The sequence below is a fragment of the Nicotiana sylvestris genome, chromosome 4 (genome assembly GCF_000393655.2).
Source record: "Nicotiana sylvestris chromosome 4, ASM39365v2, whole genome shotgun sequence".
NCBI classification, from domain to species: Eukaryota; Viridiplantae; Streptophyta; class Magnoliopsida; order Solanales; family Solanaceae; genus Nicotiana; species Nicotiana sylvestris.
In genome coordinates, this window is record NC_091060.1 from 104,617,594 (window position 1) to 104,627,952 (window position 10,359).

The 10,359-nt window shown below is 32.3% G+C and overlaps 1 protein-coding gene across 1 annotated transcript; it reads right to left on the reverse strand.

Annotated features, from left to right (window-relative positions):
* Positions 1 to 1,038: 1,038 nt before the first annotated feature.
* On the reverse strand, positions 1,039 to 7,140 carry LOC104227183 (sucrose transport protein-like). The gene is made up of 5 exons (XM_009779374.2): positions 6,611 to 7,140; positions 4,865 to 5,653; positions 2,811 to 2,874; positions 2,649 to 2,692; positions 1,039 to 1,659 (listed from the first exon to the last, which is right to left on the reverse strand). The coding sequence occupies exons 1-5, from the start codon at positions 7,070 to 7,072 to the stop codon at positions 1,486 to 1,488; spliced, it is 1,533 nt and encodes a 510-aa protein (XP_009777676.1). The 5' UTR covers positions 7,073 to 7,140; the 3' UTR covers positions 1,039 to 1,485.
* Between the last annotated feature and the right edge of the window lie 3,219 nt (positions 7,141 to 10,359).

The window sequence follows — 10,359 nt, forward strand, 5'->3', positions numbered from 1 at the left end:
ATATCAAAATTGATTTGATGGATCAAGGACAACACTCTGCCATGTTTTTCATGGGGTCCAAAAGAGTAGACAAAAGCCCATTAAAGTCAGATGGGCTGTCTTTGAACTGAAGCCAATGAATTTTGAAAATTCCAAACATTTGTCCATATTATGCCCTTATCCTGCTCTTTCCTGTCCTTTCAAAGCATTGGTTGGATTTTATTTTATTTTATCTTTGAGAAATTTTCTTTCAAGCCACAGTCGCCCAATTACTAGAGCTTTCTTATCAAGGAAATATAAAAGAAAAGAGAAAAAAGAAAGAAAGTTCAACCTTACATCATATATATCTTGTCTATCTCAATATAAAATCCCTTTCAATTGACACAAGAAATATTGTATACATTTGTACTATTACTACTAAAAAAAATGCTTGTATATTTATATTAATAATTGAATGAATTGAGCAGCTGAATGAAGGTGCGGTAGTGTACATAGTCGTTAAGGGAATATTAATTCATCATGTTCACACTTTAGTCCCAGAAGGTTTTAACTTTTAAGTACAAGTCTCATTTAGTACACATGATATATCCTTACATTCTAATTTTTCTTTCATCTATTTCCGTATCCAGTTTGTTGAGGATGTTAGCTGTTATGGTCAACAAGACATGATAAAAAGTTCCAACAATATCCATATTTTAATTAATATACTTTCTACTTTGAAAACTATAAGAGGCATCAATAAACAAGGCAAAATAGTGCTATCAGTCACCCAAAAATTGTAAAAAGGAAGAAAGAGAAAAAGGAGAGAAAGAGAGACAGTAAAATTTCACACGTGGGGTTGGGGAGGGTAGTGTGGACGGAAACCTTATCCTTACCCCAATGGAGTAGAGAGGCTGTTTCCAAAAAATCATCAATTCAAGAAGACGAAAAGAAATAATATCAGTATTACCAATAGAAAACATAAGAAAAATAACATTATGAAAATAAGAAATTAGATGTAAAGTAAAAGCGATAGACGGTACATAGATCCGGTACTATAAAAAACGAGAGAAAGATGGATAGAAGAAAGATAGTAGATAGATATAGATCAATTTTGTTTCCGCTTTAAGTACAAGTTTTCTTAATCTCCCTTCACCAACCCCACCCCCACCTCCACGCCGACCACCTCTTTTCCTACCTTCCAAGAAAGAAAATTACAAAAAAAAGTGGGGAAAAAAGAAAAGTAAGGTACAAAGCATTAGCCCAGACATGTTATACTGGACAACTTAATTCTTGTTACACACAACGTGAAAACAACTTCACACACATGACCCCATTTGTTTGGAACAGAGGAAAGGTCCCATGGACAGAGCCTCCTTCTTCTTCTAGAGAGAGCTTTATGAAAAGAAAATACATGCATAGGCCACTTGTAAAGGTAGCCTCTCTAATAATATGCATGTTTTTTTTCTTCTAGAAAAATAAAAAAGTACAAGTGGCTACTGTTTCTTCTTTTATTATTAATATTGTTCAATGGAAACCGCCCATTGTGGTGGCTGGTTTGGCATCAGCAGGAGGAGAAGGCAACATTGTGAGTGCTAAAATGCCACTTGCCGCAGCTGCAACTGCTCCAACAATAAATCCTGGCAAGTTCCCTCCTCCAAACAAGTCATCCCATGGCCCTCCTGCTATTGATACCAACATCTGTTTTGGTCACAATAACTAATGTTATTGTGCATGCATTCTTCCATAATAGCAATTTACTTAATACATATCAACTTTATGTTATACAAATTTTTTATACTATCAGGTTAAGTCGACCAACAATAATAAATAGGAGTAACTTTTTATGTAGTCAAGGCTGATATGGTAACCTGGAAAATAGATCACTGCCGGTATGCATATAACTTATGCTCATTTAAATATATTCATGCATCAAGTCATCACCTACATCTCAAATCTAAGCTTGATTAGATAGAAGAGATTTGGATATTACAGATTTGACTCAGTTTTCTTGTCCCTTTACTTATGTTTGATAACTCCTAATACGACAAGGGAATTACTATTTCAATAAGATTCTTTATTATCTTAGACACATCTACTCAAACAACACATAGCTAGCATCTTTCCTGGAATATGAAACATATATAGTAATTTGGTCATATCCTATATTAATACGTTTTAGTTACAAGTCATTTTCAAATTCCTTCAGTTGTGATCTTCCCTATTTGAATGTTGCTCTTTTTCTTGTAGGACACAGAGACAGTAGGGGCCTAGGTAACAATAACAGGAATTTGTGGGTCTTTCTTAATTTCTCCCATTTCACTATTTATTTTTTTGATTGTAATGTTACACCTGAAATTGATTCTTTAACCGATACATACACGTAATAGATAGTATTTATTCTTTTGCAATTAAAGTACTTTATCATGTTCATGACTTTTCACTATTTAGATTACACGTTTGTGGCTCAAATATGTTGTGACAAGGCATTAATTATGAGAGTAAGACTCTTGTTAAAGATAACAGAACCTAAAGGAATATAATTAGAAGAACAAGTACGTTATCCACTTCCTAGAAATTAATTAGTACTTGTACCACCCTAGAAGTTTAGGTTACTAATTTAGATTTACAAAGAGATCCAGGATTGCAAATGAGAAATTGAGAAATATGGTAAGTAATAAAAATAGTACCTGTGGCACAACTATTGCAAGATTCAGAACTCCTAGCGACAACCCTGTGGAATTTACAGAGAAGGTAGCATATTAGAATCTTACATATATTTATCCTTTATTTGGAAGGTTTTTTTTCTTCTTTTTCTTTCTTTAAGGATATAAAGTTATAGTATGCTTTACCTTGTCCTGAACCAGCATTACTAGAAAATATAGATGCCAAAGCAAATGGAACACTAAAAGTCACCTGCAAAAGAAATAAAAATAAAAATTTTAATACGTAATAATTTTCATATGAGTAACTCAATTTAATGTCAGAAGAGGAAAAGTTTGAAAAGACTCCTAGAAAAGCTTTCAGAGAAGATCTACCATATCAAAGTGAAAAAAAGTTCGGTTAGAATTTCTATCTTCAAAGAATAATTAAAGGAAGAAAACATAGAATTTATGCTTTTGTCATAATGAAAATCCTTTGTATTTAAAAAGGGATAAATTGATCTTGCATAGAAACTTCCATTATCCTAAAGAAAAGCAAGAAGATGATTCTCCTTATCCTTATGTGGGATAAACAAATGGTACTAAGCAGAAATAATAAGAGAAAATTATGAACATAATTCATTTTGTAGTCTTATATGTCAAATCATAGAGTAATAATTTTTTATGGTATGCAGATGTTATTATAAATCAATATAACATGATAACTTTGGTGATAATAAATAGAGTTAAATTCTAAAAAATTCCTATCAAATTAGAGCTGGAATTGAAATAATAATAGTTTCAGTTTTTTTAAAGATATATAATTTACTAGGGAGGAAGCAATGGAAGGTTCTCTTTTTGCACTTTGCACAACCGAAAGAGAAGTCATCAAAACTAAAATCATGTGATGCATTAAAGAAGCAAAAGTTTCTCACACCTTCTTTGTTTGTCACTATAACTACGTACATTTTACGCGTGTCACTTTGCGACCTTTTATAAAGCCACGTACAAATATATCATGATTATTTTTATTGGTAAAAAAGACCATAACCTATATTGGATTCCTTTTATTTTTTCTTTTATTTTTCGAGATTTTCCTTTGGAAATACACCTTCGGGTATATATATTGTTTACACTATTATAAGAAATATAACTAGATATCCATTTTTCTTTTCTCATGATAAATTTATGGTAAAAAATCTAAAGAAAATTAATTTTAGATCTTTGGTGTATTTTTTTTTCTTTTTTTTTTCTATGGCGCTAATTTTTTTTTTCTTTTAACATAATAGACCCAAAGGAGGACTTTGGTTGGTGTGCGGGGGTGGGGGTGGGGGATCTTTTTCTGAATTCTTGATTGATTAGCTAACATTTAAAACAAATTTTGCTTTCAAAGCTAGTCAAATAAATCTGTTTAATTAATATACCTATGATCTACCTATATATCCAGATGAGGGCATGTCCAGATCGTATAACTAACAAATAATTTCTGTTAGTTATATTAATTCGCTTGGTATCAAATTTGGTCACTATCTTCACACTTGCCTATCTTTATAATTTTCCACATCTCGGAGAATATGATTCTCAAATTCATAATGCACTCTTGTCATGTATAGACTTAGTCAACCAACTTGCTAATTATTCCAAAAGCATGTGCGCACACCCAATAATCGTATCTCAATATGATGTAATATTTTCACAAAAAGAAAGAAAAATCACCCTAAAATATAGTATCCAGCTAAAAATACAAATATAGTTTTTGACTCTTTGTGACTTAATCATCTACTCATGCTCATATGACGAATAGCACCTAAATAAAAACATACAAGGACAAAGATATATCTGTAAATCATACCTTGAAATTCACACTCCAAATTTAAAAGAAATATAATCAAATCCTCAAAAGGTTATACTACTATTTCTTATACTCACTTACCTCCAAATTTAAAATGAATTCATTTTGTTCTTTAAAATGCGCAATTCTAGTATTCTAGAACTACTGACAATGAAATCAACTAAAAATACCTTCTAGAGTATAATTCTATACACCGATAAATTATTTTTATATTATCAAATTAAATTAGGTAACTTTTCATAACCAATAAGTTCTGACATAATCTAGTCTAGAAAATAAAGTAAATATTTTGATATTAACATATTAAATTATGCTCATAGTATAAAAAAAACAACCAATTGGAATTTCCAAAAAAAAAAAAAAAAGATCAAACAATTGGAGAATAGAGTAATTAAGGAATAGAAAAACTCACCGCAAGAGGAATACCAAGGACAGCAAAGAGAGTCAAGGCACCAATCTTAACACCAGAGGTAGGCGCCATGAGCGTGCCGTGAGCGTCATACTGTCGCGATTTCTCCGCCATTTTTGTAACCAAAACCGTCAAAGCCATGCAAACAGCCAACACGAAATTCAAAATTCCCCATAACCTCTTCACCCCACCTATCTTCTTCCCCAAAAACTCCACACTCAGCGACATGAACCCTAACACCACTGAGTTCAACAAAAGCCCCAAAGCTCCAGCGTGCACTCCCAAATCGTACAATCTCCCGTCACCAACTTTTCCACCGTACACTTCCTTAGCCATCCAATCGGTATCGTACAAGAAAAATGGAAACCACGCAATCCAGTTCAAACATGTGACAAGCAACAATATCCACATGGGTCTTGGTAAATCTTTTAAAGCACCGAAAATTTCACCGAAGAACGGGACTTTTGATTTTCCGCCGGCGGCGGCTTTTTCGTCGATTTCCTGTTCATCTTTTTCGGGGAGCTCGTTTTCGCGGACGACGGTTAGGGCTAGGGTTGTTAAGCTGAGGAGAAGGAAGACGGCGATGAAGAAACAGGATTTGAGGTTGGCGCAGTAGATGTCGCAGGCTGGGGTTTTGGAGAAGGGGAAGATTTTGTAGAGGCGGGAGTAGGAACCGGCGGCGTAACCGAGGACGTTTCCGACGGCCATGAAGAAGGAGAAGAAGGCGTTTGCTGTTCTCATCCTCCCGGCTTTTCCGCCGGACAGATCAGCCAATAGCGCTCTGCATGGACCCTGCAAAAATTAAATTCATTTTCAGAAAATCATTTACTCATAATTTAAGTTTTATCCACTAGACTGTAAAATATATTTAAATAATCAAATCACTTTAAAAAGTAATTATACGTGACTTTATTTATATAATAAGTATTGGTAATTGATAGTTTAAAATAAAATTTTCAACTATAAAAATTTAGTATACAACTTTATATTATTTACCATTAATTTGCAAAAAAATATAATTAGAAACCGATAATTAAGCTTATATATAGGAGTAATTAAGTTGAAGGCAACAGTCACTTTCTTCTTTTGGATTTTCCGGTAAATTTGGATTGTCATGTTGGAACATCAATATTAGTGATATATAATTAGGTGAAACTAGAAATAAATTACAACTTGTCACTTTTTTGTATTATTTAATTCAATAGTGAAAAAGACACTATTAAAAAATTTGTTGAGAATAAAGTTGTTGGTCTTTTGAAAACGTAAAGAGTAATATTACATCACTTTAGTAGGGATGTCTTTGCATATACAATCTATTGTTATTCTGTATTATTCACCCATGTAAATTATCTAAAGGGATTGTTTTCCCTATCTTATTGGTGTCAGTCAAAATACAGATAATTTTAACAGATATTCATGTGCATATTTAATTATTTTTTAGCCAATACTCTGGAATCTATTTTTTTTTGTTTGTACCTAAATTCTGCGGAATATATATATTTCTAGAATAATTATCTAGCTGGAGGTTTGGATTTTACTCACAATCTAAATTATATGTGAGCAAAATTATTAAAATAATAAATAGAAAACTATACTCCATACTTACACAAGTTTGCCGTGAGTCTGACGTCTTCTACTGCCGTTTTAGCAAAAATACTTTCTTTTTTGGTTGAACAGTAATTAATTATACTTTCTGGTCTATGTATATATATTTTAAAGAAAAAAATCAAAACTAAGATGAAATTTTACCTGTAACATGTTGTTAGCAACATCAAGGACCCAAAACCCAACGACAAAAACAGCAATGGCACGAGGCTTAGACCCTTTTCCGAGAGGGTCACCGGAGGAATGTCCAAGGTCAGCAGCAAATCCGATGAGGAAAACAGCTATGGTGACAAGGGCGGCGCCGGCGGCAATGAACGGCCGGCGACGGCCAAAACGGGAGGTGCAATTGTCACTGTAATAACCCACAACTGGCTGAACAATCATACCAGAAATAGGTCCACAGAGCCAAATAAAAGAAGCAAATTTATGTGGGATACCGAGAAGTTGAACATATGGAGTCAATAAAGAAAGTTGAAGAGCCCAACCGAATTGAACTCCAGCAGCTATGGAAGCCACCATTATTATCTTCCATAACTTGGATTTTGGTAAAGGCTGCTCAACTGCTAGAGAAGAAACATTATTAAGTTTTTTGGTACCATTCTCCATGTTTTCTGAACTAGCTACTGTGTGTCTGTGTGTGTTTTTTGGTTGTGGAGAGTTTGGATTGAATGTATAGGGAATGGGAGAGTGGAGGGGTATTTATAGTGTTTTTTGGAGGCAATGCATGACTGCTACTGGCAACTGTTACAAGGCTTTAAAACCAGCCCCACTGCTGCCACCCCCTACCCCACCCTTAAAAAAATGGATTTAATTGTTAATATTTGCCCTTTTTATTTAATTATTTTTTTTTGTAATCAAAATTATATATAAATCTTTTTTTAGTTACTAGTCAAAAGTAACTTTTGCACTATTATTATAAATAAGGGTGTTACCATTTATTCTTATATGTAAATCATTGAAAGATGTATTAATATTCATGAGATTATCAGTCAATCCTTGAGGATTTAAGGATAAATAATTAATTAAAAGAAAATTCTTAAAAAGGGAAAGGTAGATCTTGAAATTTTAGTTTGAGAAATATAAGTGGAAAAGTTTTCTAAAAACCGGGTATCATTTAAACGTATTTTTTTCCACCACTTAAAATTTGTTTGGTGAGTGAAAATGCTTATATTGAATGCTAGGTAGGTAGTGTAATACTATAAAAAAAATTGGTCCTTTGGAAAATAAACCTAGTATGTAGGTAGTGGGTGCATATTAGTGGCGAACCCACATGATCATAAGGGTGGTCAACTTACAATCCTTCATCGAAAAATTACACTGTATATAAAATTAAAATATTACATTTTATAGATATATAACATATAATGAACACCCTTTATCGAATTTTTTTATTCTTCTTTTAAATTTTAACATCATCTTGATCATCCTTGGGGCTAACCATACATGTATAATTACTATATAGAGAATGGACCTATTTTTGCATATCAAACTTATATCTATCTAGATTTTGCAAATCACGTGAAAGTTTTTCCCTCTCCCAATTATTCTTTGAGTACTTTTGTCTCCTTTTAAATTTATTTGGAAAAGAAAAATTTCAATTTCATGATGTCTTCATTTCACATTTTTTTTGTTCTCTCGAGCACTATCAGATCAACACATTTTAGAAACATAATTTTATTCGTCCCAATTTATGTGAAGGGGTTTCAAGTACACAAGGGGTACCTACTTTCAAGTATAAATTTTTAGGCTTTTAAAAATAAATAATTTAAAATATTCAATTTTTTTTAGAGAGTCATAGTATAAATAAGATATTTGACTTGGCAAATAGTGACACATCCATTTGGAAGGATAAACAAATTCAAAAGAAAAAGAAGTCCCTCTGAAAACAGAGGTCAATGGCTAGATGTAAGAGTAGTACGGTGCATTAAGCTCCCGCTATACGCAGGGTTCGAGAAAGAACCGGATCACAAGGGTCTATTGTACGCAGCTTTACCTTACATTTCTGCAAAAGACTATTTCCATAGCTCGAACCAGTAACCTCCTGGTCACATGACAACAACTTTACCAGTTACGTACGCCAAAGCTTTCCTTCTCAACGGCTAGTTGTAATTTCACAAATTTAAACTCTTCACCTAAGAATTAAAGAAAAATAAGGGTAGCTTGCTGACAGGGAGGGGAAAGGGCAAAAGTAGAAGAGAAGACTTATCCAAATAGGACCAGGAAAACACACAGGAAGTTACTGCCACATAAGTTATTGTCATTAAATTTACAGTTGCAGCTTTTCTTACCTTTTTTGTTATGTAATTTCCATAAATCTTACTGTATGTCTCGAAATAAAGACAACACTGGTTGTGGCTCTAGTTACTTCCATATGAATTGTTTGTTTTTTCAGTGAAAAAGTTACCAATTTCACTAGACTTTAAACCTTGACGATGACCACATATTCAATATAAAACAGGATGCTAGGAAGAAAAATTATTCCTTTGAATACCTGTGTAACCATTTAAGGGAGTTGAAGTTATTAACTATTGGAAATTAAACAAACTTGAACGTATTTAATTTGAATACTTAAATTAGACCTTTTCACGAAGATAATGCAGTATTACTCCTTTGAATTACGTTGCTTGTTTTGAGACTACATTCTGTTTAAGGTAAAAAGAATTCTTTTAGTTTTGTTTAAAAGATAAAGGCAATAATGCATATTAATTTCATGAAAGTTAGACGAATATATTTCTTCCTATAAAAATGGGCGGTGCTCCATGTCAAACATAATAAAAATATTTCTAATTTTGTTCTTTGTCTGAATAATGTTAATAAAACAGAACCTTTATCTAAAACTATTACCAATTAGAATAAAAAACATCTCTTTTATAGAATGTACTATTATTGAGAAGAATGATGCTTTGTTCTCTGCGTCTATAATTGAGGCCATATGAAAGATAAGTGAATACATTCTCTTTTATATCAATTTTACATTACCTATTTGTTCCCGTGATAAGATCCTTTCAGAATGTAATTTCAATTTATTTTTTGACGTATATTACTTTTGGAGGGTGCCTACGATTTGCGAGAGTAAATCGGATTTCGGATGGCAGCCTACTAATGTTACATATACCCGATATTTACACTAAGTTAATAGATGCATGATAAATATTTTGCATATAATTTTTAACAACTTAACCATGATTAAGTAATATAATTTTTTCACATTAATAATTGTGACTCTCAAAAATGAATCGTTTGATTTGATGTAAATACCGAATATATATATATATAAATGTTTCTCTATAGCCCCTCCTATAATTATTACTAACTTTATTATACTAGATTATATATCTAGGAACTACTTATAGTGGGGAAGTCAAAGATTGTAACTGTGCAACTGTAACTCGGATACGAATTACTAGTACTTAGTATTAACAATAGTATCTTTTAAAGTTTTAAAAACAAGGAAAAAGAAGATGAAGAGTCTGATAGGAATTGAAACTTGTACTATCAGGATGGAAAGTAGAACTAATTCCGTTATTGAGTTATCCCTCAGGTCTCATATCGAGATAGCAGTTAGAACAAAACTTTTCTAAAGTCTTTTTACTATATAAAGAAGGCCTAAAGATGGTTCAAAGACTGTATCTAGTACCAAAGAAAATGTTTGATAAATTTATGTAAAAGAACCATTTCTTTCTGGTAGGGAAAAAAAAATTCGCTAAATTCGATTCTGTTGATGCAATCAAAGGGGTGGGCAAATCCTTTTTTTTTTTTTTTTTGGAATCTTTCTATCCAAAGAGCTTTATTCTTTCAACATAATAGGTTTAATTATCTGCACCAAAATGTATTATTATTAGTGCAATTAACTTGTATCTAGGTACGAGCGTATATGTAAGTTTTAAGATAAT